General features: G+C 34.4%; 1 protein-coding gene across 6 annotated transcripts in view; it reads left to right on the top strand.

Moving 5' to 3' along the window:
- Positions 1 to 23,148, top strand: part of LOC124542178 (segmentation protein cap'n'collar-like) — a 142,094-nt gene that overhangs the window by 56,019 nt on the left and 62,927 nt on the right. For all 6 annotated transcript variants that reach the window (XM_047120118.1, XM_047120113.1, XM_047120115.1 and 3 more), the window contains 3 exons: positions 2,241 to 2,315; positions 3,048 to 3,194; positions 3,975 to 4,020. In XM_047120118.1, coding sequence (XP_046976074.1) covers positions 2,241 to 2,315; positions 3,048 to 3,194; positions 3,975 to 4,020 — 268 coding nt within the window. The remainder of the gene's footprint in view (positions 1 to 2,240; positions 2,316 to 3,047; positions 3,195 to 3,974; positions 4,021 to 23,148) is intronic.

Below are 23,148 nucleotides of genomic sequence, written 5' to 3'. Positions count from 1 at the left end.
AAAGGTTACATACGAGTACAGACGTACAAAAAAAAAGCATTTCGATATAATTTAAATATATAGTAAAATGACGAAAGAATATCCCTATTTTATTTTATATGATTTATATTTTAATAATGGATAGGTGTCTTATAAATTAATAGTAATCGTTTTCCTTTTTTACAATTTAACTACCGCCATATTGATTCATTAGATTTGACAGATGGCGGCCATTTGCATTTACGCTTTAATTTAATATAAATCGATTTTAATAATTACTTGAATGAGCATAATTTTAGATTAAATTGATTCATGGTTCTTGTACCTTGTAATACTCATATTTACTTATCGGTCAATGAAATCAACGACGCATTCGTTCATAGTAACCGATTACCAACCCAATGACACAGAAAATATGTCCCATTATTGGATATAACAATGATAATTGACAAAAATGCAAAGTAATTTCGACTTAAAAACTATGCGAATAGAGGTTGAAATGTTTAGGCTGTTTTTTTGAGTTTTTTAATAGAACATTTAGCGCTAAAAACGTAATTTTCAACCTTGGTTTGCCTTGACCGCTATCGACCTTGTATGTACCTCCAGCAATCATATGTTCTAAATTTCTAGAATGTTATTTATAAATATCGCGCAACGCCATCTGTTGAGTGCGTGGCGAATATTTATATTACTCACTACTCATTGATATTTTTGCCCTCGACGTGTTTAAATTATTTTTAGCATTCTATTTTAAAAAGGAATATTTAAATTTTAAGCGTTACAGGATTTAAGAATTGCTTTAAATCTTTATTTTTAAATAATTATCTTTAATTTATTAAACTTCTAATACTTTTCGAAGGAGTATTAATGTTATACAGCGCCATCTGCTGGTGAATAGCGTTTTCATAATATATTACTTTATTATTATAAAGTTCTAATCATAGATGGCGTCTTAGGAAGGAGCGCCATCTATGATCAGAGCTTAGAATTTTTCTTCCAAATATGCAATTTGACATAGATGGCGCCTCGTGCTTAGAGACAATTATTATTTGTTCTGTTTTATTTATTCGTAATCTTATAACTTTTCAGTACTGATATGATAAATTATGTAAATAACAATATCTATAGTTATATGATATAACTAAAAATATTATGAGATATATTATACGTTTTAAATATTTATTCTTTTTCTATAGACTCGTATCGTAGGTATTTATTTTTGTTTATTTATTTCGTGATTAAAATGAAAAACATAAATAGAATTATTTAAATTTAAAATTTTAACTAAAATTTGAAATTTACATTTCGATAAATAATATCAATCAAATTAAATATTATTTACAATGCGCTGTACAGAATTAGACTCCATACAATTAAAATCACCGTAGACGCATTGTGTAACAAATTATACGCTAATTTTATAAATAATTCGGTACAATTTCAATCTTTAATGTTTACATAATATATATAAACATATATTTGATTGTACATAATAAACAATATGTTATTAACAATTGTATTACATAGAAAACACAAAAAACAAGTTATTCGTAATTAGAAATACGTCATGCAGAGAACCCGACAGATTAAAAAAGGCGGTAGAGTTGCGTCATATAAAATTAAACCTTGTTGATTAAGATACAAAGTTCAAATTTCAATAACATTTCATTATTTTGTATTCATATGATTTTATCAAAGCTAAAATAAACTATTTTCAGCTTTATAGTTATGCGAATAAAGTTTAAATTAAAATGTTTATTATTGTAGTTATTATTTTATGATTTTGTTTCGTTATTATTCGAATTTTTGGAATTTATTTTTCCTTACAGAGTATTTAAGCTTTTTATTAAGTTTTTTTTTTTAATATTAACAGAATAAGATTTAAAGGTATTGCATTATACAGTCTAAGTTTTTATTCGTTTTTATTTTAAATGCATTGGTTTTCTTCGATGTTGATATTTTTTTATCAATATTAAATTATTGTTCATTGATCTATTGCAACGGCACAAAAAACAATTTTTGTTTAATACATATATCTTATTTTGAGTCAGTCAGTGTAACTACAGGCACAAGGGACATTACATCACAGCTCTGATGGCATTGGTGATGTAAGGAATGGTTAATATTTCCAACAGCGCCATTATCTATGGGCGGTGGTGACCACTTACCATAAGGTCCTATTATCTCATAGCTACGAATGCATGATGATGAAAATATATTGATATATATTAATTAATTTTTTTTTTTTAATTTCTTTCCAGGATATGGACCTCATCGAGGTGTTATGGAAGCAGGATGTGGACATGGGTTTCACCATGGAGGACCCTGTACAGCCGGTGAGTAAAACCAACCATTTAATTTTCCCCTGGCTAACCAATATTAGCAAGACACTCAAAGTGTTTGGATTCGAACCCGCGATCATCGTTCACGATGCTGAGTTGCGTTATGAAAATTTTGATCGAGTCTTTAAACTATGACGAATGAAAAAGACTCGAACTAAAAAGTTTCCGCGGACAATTTTAAACTTTAAATTCGAAAGTTTAAAGTTTATATTTGATTAATATAACGTGCGCATAAGACGTTTTTGTAAATGATCGTGTAGAGTCCAGGATTCTGGTTTTGAACTTCAGATCGAACTGGTACAGTACGACACAACTTACACGTCGCATCGGCAAAATTCGTAAAACCGATCACATCCGAATTGAGTACAACAACAGCCCGTAAATTCCCACTGCTGGGCTAAAGGCCTCCTCTCCCTTTGAGGAGAAGGTTAGGAACATATTCCACCACGCTGTTCCAATGCGGGTTTGTGGAATACACATGTGGCAGAATTTCGAAGTAATTAGACACATGCAGGTTTCCTCACGATGTTTTCCTTAACCGAGCACGAGATGAATTATAAACACAAATTAAGCACACATATATAGTGGTGCTTGCCTGGGTTTAAAGCAATCATCGGTTAAGATGCACGCGTTCTAACCACTGGGCCATCTCAGCTACTTTACTTTAATGGTCTATGGTGGTAACCACTATTTATTTAAAGGTATTAATCAAATGTCTCCATACAGGAGGGCCCTCAAGCCAAGAAGGTGAATTTGAACGACCAGATCGATAAAGAGCTGAAGCTGGCTGAGGAGAAGATACAGAAGAAGAAGAAGGAGGAGTCGGAGAAGATAGAGAAGGTGAAGGCTTCGCTTCTGGAACCAGAGAAGGAGGTGAGGGCATTCGTAGATGAGTTATTAAACTGTTTATATATTATAGTTTTAACTAATTAGATTAACTATCTATCAAAGAAAGTCCCATCAAAATCGGTCCAGCCGTTCCAGAGATTAGCGGGAATATAATATGACATTTCTATAAAAGAGTGACTACTGAGTTTCTCGCCGGTTCTTCTCGGGAGAATTTACTTTCCGAACCGGTGGTAGCTTCACTTAATTGTAAAATGACGATTCAAAAGTGCTTGTGAAAGCCTACTCGAATAAAGTTTATTTTGATTTGATTATGAAATTAGACACATGCAGGTTTTCTTACGATGTTTTCTTTAAACGAAATGTAGATAAATTATAAACACGAATTTAGTACATGAATATTCAGCGGTGCTTGGATTTGAACCCGCAATCATCTCTCGCCACTGGGCCATCTTCCTATATCTTTATGATTTGCTAAGAAATCTGCTAAAATATTCATTTGAAACAACAACAGCCTGTAAATTCCCACTGCTGGGCTAAAAGCCTCCTCTCCCTTTGAGGAGAAGGTTTGGAACATATTCCACCACGCTGTTCCAATGCGGGTTGGTGGAATACACAGGTGGCAGAATTTCTATGAAATTTGTCACATGCAGGTTTCCTTCACCCGCTGAGCACGAGATGAATTATAAAGACAAATCAAGCACATGAATCAGCGGTGCTTGCCTGGGTTTGAACCCGTAATCATCGGTTAAGAACTAAAATCGGAGGATTTTTTGTTTGTAATATTAATGAAATTGTTATTTACAGGAGGATCCATGGGCCGGCTTGTCGTACACCGTCGACACAGAAACCGGTGAGTCCTTGATTTTGCTGTATCGATTTTGATAAGGTTCCACATGTTGAGGTTTTGTTTCGTAAGCAGGTTTGTTTTGTAACTTTATTTTTTTAAATATTGGACAACACATACATTACTCTGATCCCAATGCGAGTAGCTAAAGCACTTGTGTTGTGGAAATCAGAAGTAACGACGGCACAAACACCCAGACCCAAGACGACGTAGACAACTAATGGTAATCTACATCTACGTGTCGTAACCATGGAAACCGGTGTACACACTCGACCACAAAGGTCGTCAATGCTTTATGCTTGTTTGGTCCATTGAACACCTATGTGTCTGGTTTGAAGGGTGAGTGAGCCAGTATGACTGCAGTAAGGGTTGTTTTCTATGCCCTTGTATCTGAAGTTCAGTGGTAAATTACCATTAACAAGCTCAAAATCAAAATTTACTACAAAGTAGGCTACAAAGCACTTTTGAATCGTCATTTAACAATCAAGTGAAGCTACCACCGGTTCGAATTGTAGATTCTAAAGAGAACAGACAAGAAACTCAGTAGTTTAATACAATTATATATGTATGTAATATATCCTGCCTGGAAGTCAACAGGTATTAATTCCACGCTTTTTTATTGTCTGTACAATTGACCAAGTCATATATAAAATCAAATTTCATAGTAGGACACTTATATGTATATATGTATGTATATACATAGGTACTGACAGACACTAGTCTGTAACTAAGAATTGAAACATACATACACTCGTTACACCAAGCCTCTTAAAGTAATTTATCCAAAGCTCACATAACTATATTATATAATCTATATGAATATCATAAATGTTAAAGTAACTATCTGTCTTTCACTAGCAAACCGCTGAACCGATTTTGATGAAATTTGCTATGAAGCAAACTTGAACTCCAAAAACATAGGCTACTTTTAACCCAACACCCTAAAAAGCAACTACTCGTAGTTATAAAACTACGAAACGAAATATCAATAACAGCTATGTAAGGGCGTTTAGGGTGAGTAAATAAGGGTGCAACCCCTATGTATAGGGGTTGGTATGATACGTTTAATCCAGGGGTGAATTTGTAGCGCTAGTTATGAGACTGTTTTTATATGGCCAATAATATAGTATTATTGATCATTCTCTGTTCTTATATTTGTATGTTTATTTGAAAACTAAAGACCGCCCCGGCTTAACACGGGTGCAATACTGATACTAAATGTACTACAGATATTGTTTATTTACATCACATTAGAAACTTCTAAAATTATCAGTGTTTCTTTACTATATTGTCCATGTGTTATATACAAAAACCTTCCTCTGGAATTACTCTATCTATTAAAAAAACCGCATCAAAATCCGTTGCGTGATTTCAAAGATCTAAGCGTACATAGATACAGACAGCGGTGAGCGACTTTGTTTTATACACAGCAATGTATCCCACAATCAAATCTTGTAATTACTCTGTTTCGTCTGGAATTTAAATATAAAATGTAAAGTAAAGTAAACAGCCTGTAAATTTCCCACTGTTGGGCTAAGTACTCTCCATTTGTGGAGAAGATTTGGAACATATTTCACCACGTTGTTCCAATGCGTGTTGGTGGAATACACATGTGACAGAATTTCGTTGAAATTAGACACATGCAGGTTTCCTCGCGATGTTTTCCTTTACCGAGCACGAGATATAAATATAAATATGAGACAACATCACATACATTACTCTGATCCCAATGTGAGTAGCTAACGCACTTGTGTTGTGGGAGATCAGAAGTAACGACGGCACAAACACCCAGACCCGAGACGACGTAGACAACTAATGGTAATCTACATCGACTCGGCCGGACAAACCCGGGACCTCGGAGTGGCGTACTCATGGAAACCGGTGTACACACTCGACCACGGAGGTCGTAATAATGGTGCTCTGGTTTGAAGCTATCATTAGTTAAGATGCACGCGTTCTAACCACTGAACCATCTCAGCATGGAATTGAAATATGTTAAATTATAAATCTTCGAATTTGAAACGTATGGGTTTGTATATTACAACAAAAGATGGCATTTCTCCTAAACAACGCTAGCAATACGCTGCATCATATGACAAATGATGCTAGACCCGCCCCGCCTTGAATGTAATTTGAGAAAAAAAACCGATTTTTTATTTTAATATTCCATCCTTTATACGAATTCTTAAATGAAATATTTATATCTGTATATCGATAACTGATGCAACTATAATAGGTTGGCGGACGAGCATATGCGCCACCTTATAAGTGGTCACCATCACCCATAGACAATGACGCTGTAAGAAATATTAACTATTCCTTACATCGTCAATGCGCCACCAACCTTAGGAACTGAGATGCTATGTCCCTTGAGTGTAGTTACACTGGCTCACTCAACGAAAACCTTCCTCTCGAATCGCTCTATCTATTAAAAAAAAACGCATCAAAAGTGCTCGTAAAAGCCCACTTGAATAAAGTTTATTTTGATTTGATTTGATTTGCACAATTGTGGCATTGTATAAGGATCGACTGTATATAAGGTACAAATACTTAATGCACCCTTTTAAAAAGTCACCCCCTCAGTAGCATATCATGATGTATACTAATATTATATATGCGAAAATTGTTGTCTGTTATAGAGTGCTTTTTAGAAAGAAACGCCTGGAGTTAGGCTCGGGTTCCATCATAGGACACTAATTACTGTAAATAACAGCATTGTAAATCTGTTTATATGAAAAGAGCAACTATGCGAGTTTCTTGCCGTTTCTTCTCGCTAGAAGCTGCTTTTCGAAACGGCGGTAGTGTTTAATTTTCGACGATTCAAAAACGCTTCATTGTGAAGCTTACTTCAATAAAATTGATTTGATTGCTTTGATCTGTATGTTGGTAACAAAACCACAAGCAAATTTGATGATATAATTATCATTACACAGTATAAAACAAAGTCGCTTATCGCTGTCTGTATCTATGAATGCCTTTTGATGCGATTTTTTTTTAATAAATACATTTTACTAAATATTCTACAGTATTTATTTATTTACGAATCGAATCACTCTATCTATTGAAATGAGCGGTAAGCGACTTTGTTTTACACTATGTAATTATAGTGATTATATTAGTTTTAAAGACAATTTCAAGCACGGGAAAATACACCATTTGTGTATACCAATATACAAATATATACAGACACGTCAAAGATATCTTGGAATTAATTCAAAAGGATTTCGAAACGTGTATATTTGTCGAAATGTATAATTTTGAAGTGCAACAACTTCATATATTCAACAATGCAAGCTGTTATATAAAAACTCAATGCTGGAAACCTTCACAAAGGCACAATGCAACGGACTATACTCATAATATCACCAATTTTTATACATAAAAAAAGGCCAGGGTATTAATCATAAGAACACTGCCGAAGACGATGACTCGAGGAAATTTTTCTGATCGAATTCGTCTGTCACTGGTGCCGACAGCCATTTTGTGTTGACCTGCCTGTTTTAGCATAACGATCTTACACCGTTCGGCCTAATAATAAAGATATTTAAAAAAATTTTTTTTTTTTGTAATAACGTTAATTGTTTCAACATATTATTTAATAATAATTTTTTATAGGTATATATGAAAAAATAATTGAATTTTTTTCCAAATTGAAATTTCTTTTATTTTTTTAATTTTTAGTGATGATAAATAAATTATAGTTTTTAAAAGTGACCATAATTGAATCACTTAATTTTGCAGTCGTATCTACGTAGACTTATCTTGTGTTTCTTTAGCCCACATGCAGAGTACAAGCTATTAAAAAAAAAAACAATGTACTCTATAATAATGCGCACTTGTTTATAGTTAGTGTAGTTTAAATCTGATTGAAATAATTATATTACACGAATAAATGTTATACGTCATTTTTAATACTTTTTTTTATTGTTTTGTCACGAGTATTATACCGTACAGCCTAAAGAAATATATGACATAAAAAAAATAATTAATGTAAAATTAACTTTTTATATGATACCTACTGCATATACCTATACTGTAGGCAATATTTTTTTCAACCATTGTTACCACATATAATAAATTATTTAACTACGCAGATCTTTTAAAAAACGCTTTGAATGACTCTTAAATATTAGTTAACAATAATATATAATGTGTTAATTTAAATATTTTCTATGTAGAATGTAATTTTAACTACTTGAAAGCTAATGCAAGAATTAAAAAAAATAAACGTCAAAAATTCAAAAATCGAATGCGAGTCATTCGTAACGTTTCCAGTGTTCGAAGTTAAAACAAAATGGCGGTAACCGAGTGTCAGCTTATGATGGCGTTTTGGTTCTCATTAAATTGTTCGTGTCCTTTTCGAAATTTTAAAGATAATCAACGTTTTATTATTGACTTTTTTTCGTACCCTTTGTTGGGGTTTTCGAAACGAAATTCGATATTAATTTTAATGATTACAATGTGACGCCATTTTGGTTTTTTAACTTGATATGAATATATTTTATTAATCTGTTCTGAAACTGAGTTATGTTTGAATTGAAAACGTCGCTTACAGCGTTCAAAGTTTCAGCTAAATAAGTTAGATATAACTAAAATTTCTTAAGATTTTATACGTAAAAATTGCTAGGATAAGGCCTCCTCTTCCATTAAGAAGAAGATTTCTAACATATTCCATCACGCTGTTCCAATGCGGGTTGGTGGAATACACATGTGGCAGGATTTGTATGAGATTAGACACATGCAGGTTTCCTCACGATGTTTTCCTTCACCGAGCAAGAGATGAATTATAAACACAAATAAAGCACATATATACAGCGGTGCTTGCCTGGGTTTGAACACGCAATCATCGGTTAAGATGCACGCGTTCTAACCACTGGGCCATCTCAGCTCTGGCTTCACACTGGAACTGCTCCAATGCTTCAAATAATCTATTAAAGTTTGCTCTTTAAAACTACGCAACGGATTTTGATGCAGTTTTTTTAATAGATAGAGCGATTCGAGAGGAAGGTTTTCGTATATAATACATGAACAATATAGTAGAGAAACACTGATAATTTTAGATGTTTGTAAAGTGATTCACTTGGTGGTAGGGGTTTGTGCTAACCCGTCTGGGTAGGTACCACCCACTCATCAGTTATTCTACCGCCAAATAACAGTACTCAGTATTGTTGTGTTCCGGTTTGAAGGGTGAGTGAGCCAGTGTAACTACAGGCACAAGGGACATAACATCTTAGTTCCCAAGGTTCGCGCATTGTCGATGAAAGGAATGGTTATACATACATACAAATGCACAGACAGCGGTAAGCGACTTTGTTTTATACAATGTAACGATGATTGAGCGTAGTGCACTATATAGCATAGCTCATAAACCAAATCACATAGAATATATAAATATATTTTGTTTTTTAAATCAATAAAACCTCTTTAAACAAGAACTCACCAGATGTCCCCGCCGAAATAACTTCAGTAGTTTTACGGTAACAGACGATTTCAATACGATATAATAGTTTTATTATAATAAACCAACATTGTCATCTACGTACATAGAAAACACCATGATTAATAGTACAGCCGACATCTCAATCCCCCCGAGATTTCGATCATTAATAACGGACGGATGTACAATACGGGATTATATATATATATATATATTGTAAGCGCTTTGAATGTAATTCTTACAATGGTATGTAAGTTCAATAAGAAATTTTTAAATCTTAATCATGTATGTTGAATAGTAAGGTTGTTTTAATTTGTCTGGGCCCCGGGGCCTTGAAGGAATGGGGGCCTTAGAGAAACAGAGAATTGGATAGCTCAGTAATTATATTATGAGTTCTAAATATACTACAGAATTTGTTTATTTACGACATCACATGAGATCTGAAATTATCAGTGTTTCTCTACTATATTGTCCGTGTATTATATACAAAAACCTTCCTCTCGAATCGCTCTATCTATCAAAAAAACCGCATCAAAATCCGTTGCAGACTTTCAAAGATCTAAGCATACATACAGACAGCGGTAAGCGACTTCGTTTTATACAAACTTTAAAAACCTATATCTAAATATTTGTTAACTCGTCGATATGTTGTGGGGCCCCTCTCATGTGGAGGCCCCAGGGCAATTGCCCTTCCCTAATTTTGGCTCTGGTATGATATATATACTGATCTGTTTCCTATATTCAAGTAATGCATTTGTGTTCATTCAAGCGTACTCATAAAATCACTTTCGATTTGTTTATTCAGTGTTGACACCGGTTCGGAAAGTAGACCGATAAGAACCGGCAAGAATCTGCATTTTAATTACAATCTATCAATCAAATACTTACTATTTGTTTGTCGCTAAAATAATCTTCTATTGAGCAATATTCCTTATCAATAAATCCTTCTTAGGGTAAGGTATCCGCTTCTGTAATAAAATTCCGCAGACATTATTAACTTTGCCGTTTCGTAAATTCAAATCGTTTATACAAAATACATTGGTAAAAAAGGCATATTATTCGATACAAGATTTTGTAGATGATAAAAAAGCGTGGAGTTAATACCTGTTGACTTCCAGGCAGGATACATTATATATATTATTGTCAAAAATCATTATTATTGTTAAAAATCATTAAAAATCATTTTAATTAAATATTAAAATGATTTTATTTTTTAAGGAGTAACTACTGATTTTCTCGCCGGTTCTTCTCGGTAGAATCTACTTTCCGAACTAGTAGCTTCACTTAATTGTTAAATGACGATTCAAAAGTGCTTGTAAAAGCCCACTTGAATAAAGTTTAATTTGATTTTTGATTTATCTATCAATGTTTTTCTGATATATGAGTTATCTATGTAATAACTGTTTTGATTTGATCCACTTGGTGGTAGGGCTTTGTGCAAGCCCGTCTGGGTAGGTACCACCTAATCATCAGATATGCTACCCCGAATTCAATATAATTTTGTATGAGGCTCTAAGGAAGGATATAAGCAAGCAAAACCGCGGTTTATAAATTTAAATAGCGTAAGTACTTTGCGTTTAAATATATACATATAATAAAATTGGAGTGTCTGTTTGTAATATTAAAATAGCCCTTTTTTACTCAATGCATATGTATACACGGTACATATACCAAATTAACATTTTTTACAATTTTTGTCTGTGACTTTGTGCCGGCTAATCTCTGGAATGGCTGGGCCGATTTTGACGGGACTTTCACTGGCAGATAGCTGATGTAATAAGGAGTAACTGAGTACAATAATGTTTTTGTTAAATTCAAACGCGTACAATTACACAGTCTTTAATAAAAATGATATGGCATAGAAACTCAAGTTAGGTGCCTTGTTATAAGTATGTTACAGGAAAAAAAAATCGAAGCGTCTCTATAAAACCGATTCTGTAAAGTTCTACGTAAAATTTTTCGAATAATATTATTCGAGTTACGAGATCTATGAAAAACAAAATGGCGCCCCCCTTCCCGCCATTTCATTAAAATAAAACATCGGACCATTAATAAAAGGAAAAAAGATTAATGTCGGTTCAGTACAATACGTAATAAATTAGACCGCTAACATAAATTTTCAGAAGGGAGCCTGCCCTGGCCGCCATCTTGTTTCCCAGACGCACCTGATTGGCCGGCGAGCTTACTAATCAATAATTCCTTCGTATTACAAAAATGACTTAAGCACCGCTGTCTTTAACGTTCGATTTTCGACCGTAGTCCTTAATACTAAAGATTTAAATATCCTTTTTCGTGTTATTCGAACGGAGTTACTTTTAAATGTGTTACATATACAAACGCAACTCTATTCCTGAGGAATACGACTCATATTAAACTAACATTTATATGTTGGTATCCTTTGAAATTGGAATTATTTATCCTCGAACTAAATAACGTACAATGGAAAAACGACCTCAGTTGTATTGGAATACGGTCGAATTTTGTTTGCGACTCGATTTTAAATATTGATAATGAATTCGAATTTTGTTTTTATTTGATTTTGAATCTTTTGTCGAAGCGAATAAGGCGTTATTTCCTTTGCAGCTACTTAATAGGATTTTCATAATGCTGCGCCTATATTAGATATATTGCTTTACAAATATAGGGAGGCGAAGGTACTTTTTTTTTTTAAATAATTGATAGTATTGACTTTTTATTAGGTACGATTTTACACATGACTGTTTGTTTTCGTCTTTGACCACTCGACTGTTCGGTGGTGAGTGGTCACCATCATTTTGAATATATTAGGTAGAAATCAATAAACATATAAATATATAATATTAGAAATAAACAAAACAGTAATTTTTGTCGCCTAAGTGTCTGATTACATCAGCTATCAGCCAGTGAAAGTTCCATCAAAATCGGTCCAGCTCTTCCAGAGCTTAGACGGAATTAACACACAGACATATATATTTTGTTTTTGTGTTATACTAGTACTCTTAAACAGTGATGTTTAATATTTGTATTTCAGCGTTAATTACTTTGTAATTGATTAATTAATATCTTGAGTTTAGTTATGTATTGTTACAACAAAAATGCACTCAAATTCTCTACATAGTAGGAAGCAAAGTCGCTTCCCGTTTGAACGTTTGGATCTTTTGAACTGCTCGACGCATTTTGATGCGGTTTTCGCCAATAAACAGAGCGGTTCGAGAGGAAGGTTTACATGTATAACTAGCGTCCCGGCTTCGCTTAATAAATGATACCTAAACCTTCTTAATAAGAGCCTCTGTATATTAGAGAAAACCGCATGAAAATCCGTACGGTAGTTTTGGAGTTTCGCGTACGTACAGATGACAGACGCGGACTTTGTTTTATAATATGGATTGTGTATTATATCAAATCAAAATAAACTTTATTCAAGTAGGCTTTTACAAGCACTTTTGAATCGTAATTTTACAACTAAGTGAAGCTACCACCGGTTCGGAAAGTAGATTCTACCGAGAAGAACCGGCGAGAAACTCAGTAGTTACTCTTTTTTTAACATTTAAAAATAGCAATAGCAGAGAAAAGCAGAGAATTTCAGCGTTAGTTGGAAAGAAATTAGAATTATCTTTTTATGTTTCATATAGAGGCTTATTGATAAACACAAATGATTATATTATTAGTTAATCAAAATCAAAATATACTTTATTCAAGTGGGCTTTTACAAGCACTTTTGAATCGTCATTTTACAATTAAGTGAAGCTACCACCGGTTCGGAAAGTAGATTCTACCGAGAAGACCCGACAAGAAACTCAGTAGTTACTCTTTTTCAACATTTAAAAAAAATACAGTCATGTTAGTTAATACAATTATTTAAATTAATATATCCTGCCTGGAAGTCAACAGGTATTAACTCCACGCTTTTTTATCATCTACAAAATCTTGTATCGAATAATATGCCTTTTTTATTAATGTATTTTTTATAAACGTGTCTTTAATTATACTTAACAATAATGTAATAATTCCTAACCGTCAGTCACCCCAAGCCAATTCAAATTGATGTCTACTGACTCACTCAAACTGAAAATCGTAATATAAATACAGCATGTAAATTTCCCACTGCTGGGCTAAGACCTCCTCTCCTTTTGAGGAGAAGATTCGGAACGTTCCACCACACTGTTCCGGAATACACACGTGGCAGAATTTCTATGAAATTAGACATGCAGGTTTCCTCACGATGTTTTCTTTAACCGAGCACGAGATGAATTATAAACACAAATTAAGCACATATATATAGTGGTGCTTGCCTGGGTTTGCCACAGACATACAGTAAGCTTAAATTCGTATAAAATAATACAACTCGCCGAGTCTAACTCCAGCGTTAGAATCAGCAGGATGTACAAAAAAAAAAAAAAAACTGGTTCTCGATTAATCAGGCTTTTTTCTTTTTAACTCGTACCGGTTACGTGCTGTTGGTTTGTCTATGGTAGACTAGCTGTTGTCCCCATCTGCGCTCGTTAACCGACTTCTGACAAAAGAGGTTATGAGTTTGACGTGTATGTATGTAACATTGTTGATCGTTGAGACGATCGTTTTCATTCTAAGCTAGGTACACTTAAACTTTGGGAACAGTGTAAGTTTCATTAAAATCGATCTAGTAGTTTCTAAGATATATATTTTTTATTATTTTTTGTTTCTAGTTTTAATTTAACTTTTTATTAAATCATAATTTAATGTTGTCTTAAATTTTCGCGATTACACATTGAAATAAAACTAGCTGTAACGGATTTGAATCGCGTATATAAATTCGCGGGTATTATGTAGTCTACCCGTGACCACGAACGCTGTAAAGTGCTCGAAACGTCGGGATGTTAAAAATAATTAATATACGCGATTCAAATCCGTTATAGCTAGTTTTAAATTATAATTTGTCGAATCTATAAATACAATGAAGCGAGTTTAAGCTATTCATGTGTAAAAGTAGTCTACTTTTCCTTGTAACTTGCTGAGTGAGTTGTATCAAATTCGGTTCAGTAATTTGAGCGTGAAAACGATCATTATAATAGAGAGCCCATCGGTCCTTACAGTGTATGTACTTTAGAATTCTATAATAATTCTCAAAGAATCTAAAGGAAGAAATGAATACACATCTGTCTTATTTAAATGTTATTTTTCAAAATAACAATTTTTCAAAATGGTTATTTGTATATTTAAAAAAGTACGTTACTCAATTAATGAGTCTATGATCCATAGCACACCTTGGGAATGAAACGATCGCCTCCTGGCTATTTCATTTCATAAATTGTTTATATAATAAATGAGACAAATAAAAAACCCGCTGAGTTTCTTTCGCCGGTTCTTCTCAGGTCAGGGTGTTTTCTTTCCGAACCGGTGGTAGTGTTTCAATTGACCATCAATAAGGAAGTGTAATACTTCTATTGAATAAAGCAATATGAGTTTGAGTTTAATTTCAAAGGTTCTAAAAGTTATTATCTAAGAACTATCGAAACTCCTTTCCACCCCCTTAGGGGAACACATTAGAAATGGTCGTCATCCCCTGAATCGTCTTAATAAATGCATGACCTCACAACAGTATCGTTTAACCCACTATTGTCATTATTAATCAATGTTCAACTTCAATTGATACATGTAGGTTTCCTAACAAGATGAATCACGAGACAAAATCAAAATTCGTCTCAAGTATATTTGATCCAGATCTTGAATTAAAAAAAAAGTTACAGTAACATCGTCAACGTTCACTCTTGACACATTTTTTCATCCCCCATTAGTCGCTATTATCTCGAAAGCTTCCATTCCCAGGTAAGTGTTATCTTCAGATCGACAATGGGCGCGTTAATTTTTAGTAATTTTGCGGTCTGGCAACAAAAGGCGTTTTTTTTCTTGTGTCTCTAAGATAATCATTTGTGTTTCGTCGTCAGAATTTTAGAGGATCTCGTCCATTGGTAGAGATGACCGGTATTAATATTTCTTAATATAGTCATATATATAGTCAAGATCAAAATCAAAATAAACTCTATTCAATTAGGCTTTTACAAGCACTTTTGAATCGTCATTTTATAATTAAGTGAAGCTACCACCGGTTCGGAATGTAGATTCTATCCATAAGAACCGGCGAGAAACTCGGTAGTTAAAAATACAGTCATATTAGTTAAATACAATTATATATGTATGTATGTAATGTATCCTGCCTGGAAGTCACCTGTTTTAACTGTACGCTTTTTTATCATCTATAAAATCTTGAATGGAATAATATGCCTTTTTATAAGACAAAGTCGCTTTCTCTGTCCCTATATCCCTATGTATGCTTAAATCTTAAAACTACGTAACACATGACAACCAAAACTAATAAGTAATATTATATGCGCAAAAAGTGTGTTTATTCACATCAAAATTGTCAGTGTTTCTCTACTGTATTGTCCATGTATTATATACAAAAACCTTCCTCTCGAATCACTCTATCTATTAAAAAAAACCGCATCAAAATCCGTTGCTTAGTTTTAAAGATTTAAGCGTACAAAGGGTCATAGGGACAGAGAAAGCGACTTTGTTTTATACTATGTAAATATAGTAATACTAAATGGTATTCAATGTGATATTATTTCATTCAACCGACCCAGTGGTTAGAACGCTTGCATCTTAACCGATGATTGCGGGTTCAAACCAAACAGTGAATATTCATGTGCTTTTTTTGTGTTTATAATTCGCGCCGGTGAAGGCATGCATGTGTCTAATTTCATAGTAATTCTGTCACATGTGTTTTTCACCAAATAAACCTTCTCTTCGAAGGGAGAGGAGGCTTTAGCCCAGCAGTGGGAAATTTACAGGCTGTTGTTGTTTGTTCTTGTTATTACATAACGGTCTGACAGACATACACTCATATCGAATACTATATTTTATTGCCATTAATACAAACAAAACACTCGTAAATTAAAAAGTTACAAATTTAAAGTACTAAGGCATCATAAACCAACAGAAGTATTCGTTACATGCACTTAAATCAAGAATCATGTATAATAGTCACGGTGACGTCACAAGATGGCAGCCGCGTCATCTCTCATCAGCGCTTTTTAAAAGCTCGACTTTCGAACTGATACAAGTTAAATATTGCTATCATTGATTAACTAAACAGTTGGGTATATGTTGATGCGTTTTATTGTATGTTTTTTTTTGGAATATAAGTATGTTGGTGCCACCGCCACCTGATGGAAAGTCACCACCACCCATAGACAATGAAGTGGTAAGGAATATTAACTATTTCTTACATAATTCGATGATCTCCGTGGTCGAGTCGATGTAGATTATCATTAGTTGTCTACGTCGTCTCGGGTCTGGGTGTTTGTGCCGTCGTTACTTCTGATCTTCCACAACACAAGTGTTAACTACTTACATTGAGATCAGAGTAATGTATGTGATGTCCAATTGTAAAAAAAATGCGCCGCCAACCTTGGGAACTAAGATGTTATGTCCCTTGTGCCTGTAGTTACACTCTTCAAATCGGAATACAATACAGAGTTACCGTTTGATGGTAGGATCTGATAAGTGGGTGGTACCTACCCAGACAGATAACGGGCTTCAATATTGTTGGTCAAACTGGGTATTACTTTTCAGTTGCAAGGAAAATGTAAAGAAGTACTATATCCAAAGGATGCCTATATATGTTTGTTACGGTCAAAGCCTTCTCCTGAATATTATAGGCTTTAGTTAAGCAGTATGAAATTTGTAGGCTTTTACGCTTAATATAGAAACTAATCTATTTTAACTGACTGAAAAATGAGGTTATCAGTTCGACATATATGTATGTAACACTGTTGGATTTTAATTATATTTGATTATGATGATTATATTAGATTAGATTATGAGTCGAGATGGCCCAGTGGTTCGAACGCGTGCATCTTAACCGATGATTGCGGGTTCAAACCCAGGCGAGCACCGCTGATTCATGTGCTTAATGTGTCTTTATAATTCATCTCGTGCTCAGCGGTGCATTTCGCATAAATTCTGCCACATGTGTATTCCACGAGCCTGCATTGGTGAAATATGTTCCAAGCCTTCTCCTCAAAGAGAGAGGAGGCCTTGAGCCCAGCAGTGGGAATTTACAGGCTGTTGTTGTAGACGCCTGCGGCTTCGTTCGTTTCATGGTCTTGGTTGTCATGTGTCCAGCAAATAAGTAGCATATGTCCTTTTGTTGGAGTTCAGACAGAGTTACTTTCTTATTTACTAGCAACCCGCCTAGCTTCGCACGGGTGCAATACTGATACTAAATATACTGCAGAATTTGTTTACGACATCACATAACAAACTTCTAAAATTATCAGTGTTTCTTTACTATATTGTCCATGTGTTATATACAAAAATTTCCCTCTCGAATCGCTCTATCGATTAAAAGAAACCTCACCAAAATCCGTTGCGTAGTTTTAAAGATTTAAGCATACATAGGGGCAGCGACTTTGTTTTATACTGTGTAGTGATATTATTGATTTCACTTAATTGAAAATTTGAATTCGTCGAAATATTAAATTATCATTTAATAGTTGAAATAAACTTTCCCCTGTGCCGCAGTTGTTTGAACACTTTCACTGGCCGGAAACGCAGACATTTCAAGTCACGGTGACATCACAAGATGGCCGCCAGTCATGATCTGTCAGCTATTTCGACAATACGCCGGTTACTAGTTCAAATAACGTGAAAAAAACGACAACACACTGAAAGATAACTACGTGTTGTATTTATTGGCTGTGGTTCAAGGGCGTTGCTTTTTGTGGGGGGTTAGGCAGGCAATCTCACGAAAGTAGGTATACTACGATAGTTCTGGAAGGCTAATAAAATTTGACTTGTTTTGAGTTAGATTTTATGAGTTAAATCAAAATATACTTCATTCAATCTTATATATTATATAATTACATACAATCTGCCACATGTGCATTCCACCAACCCGCATTGGAACAGCGTGGTGGAATATGTTCCAAACCCTTTCCTTAATGGAAGAGGAGGCCTTATCCCAGCAGTGGGAAATTTACAGGCTGTTACTTTACTTTATTTTTCATTACATCGTATAAAACAAAGTCGCTTACTGTCTATTCCTATGTATGCTTAGATCTTTGAAATTACGCAACGGATTTTGATGGGGCTTTTTTAATAGATAGAGCGATTCGAGAGGAACGTTTTTGTATATAATACATGGATAATATATTAAAGAAAAAGATATTTTCTGTAGTATATTCATTATTTAGTATCAGTATTGCACGTGTTCGAAGCCAGCGCAGGTTGCTAGTATATAATATATGTGGAAGTAACTTTGTTTGATTGTTAGGACTATTAAATCGATTAGATTAGCCTCCTAGTACTTTTTGAGATTATGAGGCTTTTTGTTATCTCTCTAGAAAAACGTATTACCTACGCCTTTCCCCCTCGAGGAAGTGGAGGGGGTTGTGGGCCGATTGCGCCCTTGTACACCGGATTACCCTGTAAGAAACCACCGGTATCCTCTCCGTCTCATCAGCGGGCGCCATGGGTTCGCTTTCCCATGTCATCGTAAAGGATTTTGATCCTGGATTTTAGATTTTAGGACTGATGATTCTCCAAGAGTCTTTGAAAGGGATCTAGGGGCAAATACAATTTTTTCAATCTTTTATCGAAATTTCTAATTCACGCTGTTCCAATGCGGGTTCGTGGAATACAGATGTGGCTGAATTTCTATGAAATCTGTCACATGCAGGTTTCCTCACGATGTTTTCCTTCACCGCCGAGCACGAGATGAATTATAAAGACAAATTGAGCACATGAATCAGCGGTGCTTGCCTGGGTTTGAACCCGCAATCATCGGTTAAGATGCACGCGTTCTAACCACTGGGTAATCTCGACTCATACGTCAGAACGAGCGTCGATAAACACGATTCCTGAATGTATGTCAATTTTTTTGCTTCGAAATTGATATACAGATATTCATTTGTTGTTAACGATACAATTGTAACTTGTATTAAACCTGCTTTATATATCATAAAGATATTTGTTTGACGACCTCCGTGGTAGAGTGTGTACATTGGTTTTCATGGGTACGTCACTCCGAGGTCCCGGGTGCGTCCGGCCGAAGTCGATGTAGATTGTCATTAGTTGTCTACGTCGTCTCGGGTCTGGGTGTTTGTGCCGTCGTTACTTCTGATCTTCCACAACACAAGTGCTTTAGCTACTCACATTGGGATCAGAGCAATGTATGTGATGTTGTCTCATATTTATTTATTTGTCGTAAAGTTGTTTGCACATCTTGGGAATAAGATGATCGCCTCCAGGCTGTTTCAAATAACGAAAATATGTTCATTGTAATTGGACATGAAAATATATATAAATATATATGTATATAGTTAGGTATATCCCGCTGAGTTTCTTTCGCCGGTTCTTCTCAGGTCCGAGGTATTATATATCGGTGGTAGACTTTTGACTCAATTTTTAATGACATTACTTTTAAATGTTTTCTATTTATAAAGATACGAGTAGTTATCTTAAAAGGGCCTTCAAAATATTTAATGAGCTTTTTTACATGATAAAAATATGTGAAATGTGATGTCAGTTTGTTTGTGGTTCTCGGTAGAATCTACTTTCCGAACTTAGGTAGCTTCGCTTAATTGTTAAATGACGATTCAAAAGCCTACTTGAAAAGAGTATATTTTGATTTGATTTGACGATTAATTTTTAAATTTAACGGTAGTATTTTTGTTTCGAATCCCGTTTTGAACCAGTTATGTGTTATCTGGTTTTTCTAGAATATCTGGATGACATATCTGAAGTAACTAGCTCGTAGATCTCTCTGTACGTCATTTTCATTTCCAAAATAAAATCAAATTTTTGAATTTTATATCTTATCTCGAGCCGAGATGGCCCAGTGGTTAAAACGCGTGTATCTTAACCGACGATTGCGGGTTCAAACCCAGGCAAGCACCGCTGTTTCATGTGCTTACCTAATTTGTCTTTATAATTCATCTCGTGCTCAGCGGTGAAGAAAAACATCGTGAGGAAACCTGCATGTGACAAATTTCATAGAATGCCACATGTGTAATCCACCAACCCGCATTGGAACAGCGTGGTGGAATATGTTCCAAACCTTCTCCTCAAAGGGAGAGGAGGCCTTTAGTCCAGCAGTCTAGATCTCTCTGTATAGACCGGATTTCTACCCTTTTTGAATATGTATAGTTAATGTTAATATACCTATAGTCAATAAAATTGTTGTATTCATGACTTATGTTTTGATTTTGTAATCGATCTTTATCTATATATAATATTAAAAAAGCTAAACTAACTCTGTCTGTTTGTTTCGCTTTCAATCCAAAACTACTGGATCGATTAAAATGTAATTTGCTATACAAAAAGTCAAGACCCCGAGAAAGGACATAGGCTACTTTGGAAACAAAGAGGTAAGACTCTTTGTATACAAATTATCAATGTAATATTTTAAGTTCGTTGTATGTTTCACGGTAAAACACTAAACCGATTTTGATGGTATTTATAATGAAGCAATTGTACTCCAAAAAAAGACATGTTACTTATTTATGATTCACCAGACTACCTAACTCTCAAGCTATTAAAGTCGCACTACACTAAAAAGTACATATATGTTTTGATCTTTATTAAAAAAAAAAAAAAACAGATTCGTATTCGATATTCAAAATCATCCCACATCTCATCCTGTTCAGGATAATTCAACACGATATAATCGTGATAAAAAAAACACACACAATATAAATTGTATTACGTTATTTTTTACACAAAAACCAATTCCCAAAACGAACCAGGGTCCCTTAACTTACATATAAACATATAAAACACGCCTAATCTTCCGTCTCCCTCTCGCACGAGATTTCATAATGCGACCGATGTGTGCGAGCGAGACGGATACGTTTCTATCGTGACGTATCTCGTCGTTGATGTGACCCCGCCTACGAAGGCAGTATTGGTCGACAGTGAAAAAAAATGTTCGTATACTAAGGGAGTGAAGGTACCGCCATTATAGGCTGTGGTTGTTCGAAGGCAGTGCCGTGTTATAAGTTGTGTTGTGTTGAATAATAATATATGTGCGTTAAAAACTTTACGGACAATATCCAGTGTGATTGTGGTTATCTGTGTTATTTTATTAGGGTGAGTTCTCATATTTAATTGCATATATGTTATATGTTAGTATATTCGCTGATGTACTAGCGAACAGCCCCGGTTTATCACGGGCGCAATGCTGATACTATATATATGTGTTCTACAGAATTTGTTTATTTACGACTTCAAATTAGAAAGGAAATTATCAGCATTTCTTTACTATTTTGTCCATGTATTGTATACAAAAACCTTCCTCTCGAATTGGTATATCGATTTAAAAAAATCGCATCAAAATCTGTTGCGTAATTTGAAAGATCTAATACATAGGGACACTGCGGTAAGCCACTTTGTTTTATACTGTGTAATGATCAGGATAGTGAAGTTACACGTAATTTGGTTTAGTAGTTTTTTAGTTTCTTTACAAACACATCTTTACATATATGACTATGTTTTGTGACGTTAAAAGTGTAAAAGAATTTATCACATATATTATGTGAACACCTAAACCTTACATAAAGATCGAAATGAAGTCAATAGCCCAATGGTTTAAGGCGATGTGAAATGGTGAACCATTGGGCTATTGTCCCCACTGCTAACACGAGTGATCAATAGCCCATATCATTCGTAAGACTATAAACGATCTAATAATAGTTGCGTGTAAATAGCCCTATTGTCTCCACAAGTGATAAGCTTAAAAGGATGGGTATATAGGTATATTAGTAATACGTTAATTAAACTAGCAAAGCAATCTGGCACAACGAATCTATACCTACTAATATTATAAAGAGGAAAACTATATTTTTTTGTTTGTAATGAATAGGCTCGAAATACTGGACCGATTTAAAAAATTCTTTCACCATTCGAAAGCTGCATTATCCAAGAGTAACATGAGCTAAATTTTATTTTGGAAAAAAAATAGGGTCTGATAATTGAACGGACGAAGTCGCCGGCAGAAGTTACTGTGTTATTAATACGTTGGCAGCGTTCTTGTAATCCATACTTAATTCATTGCGTCATAGGCAAAACTAACTCACAACAACAACAACAGCCTGCAAATTCCCACTGCTGGGCTATAAGCCTCCTCTCCCCTTGAGGAGAAGGTTTGGAACATATTCCACCACGCTGTTCCAATGCGGGTTTGTGGAATACATATGTGGCAGAATTTCTATGTCTAGTCCGGCCGAGTCGATGTAGATTATCATTAGTTGTCTACGTCGTCTCGGGTCTGGGTGTTTGTGCCGTCGTTACTGATCTTCCACAACACAAGTGCTTTAGCTACTCACATTGGGATCAGAATGTATGTGATGTTGTCTCATATTTATATTATAGTCTTTATCAATAAACGGGTTATAGGTACATTAGAAAACATTTTTTAAACTAGAAATATCCTTTGATTATTATTTCTTTCGAATAGATTCTTCTTTATATATTAGTATGTATTCGTTGTTTTTTATACTTTATTCCAACCACGAGAGTTCAAAAGTCAAATAAACAACATTTTGACAGCGCGTTGAAGTGATATCATTGATCGAAAGCTTGTATAATTGCGATATTCACTATTGATCTGCGAAGATGTACTTTTGAACGTCGACGAATCTGTTATCGGAACCAGCAAACTACTGTAGGTACTATCT

This window comes from Vanessa cardui, chromosome 30, assembly GCF_905220365.1.
Source record: "Vanessa cardui chromosome 30, ilVanCard2.1, whole genome shotgun sequence".
Taxonomy (NCBI): Eukaryota; Metazoa; Arthropoda; class Insecta; order Lepidoptera; family Nymphalidae; genus Vanessa; species Vanessa cardui.
Note: the sequence above shows the minus strand (reverse complement) of the source record. Positions and strands in the feature narration are given on the sequence as shown.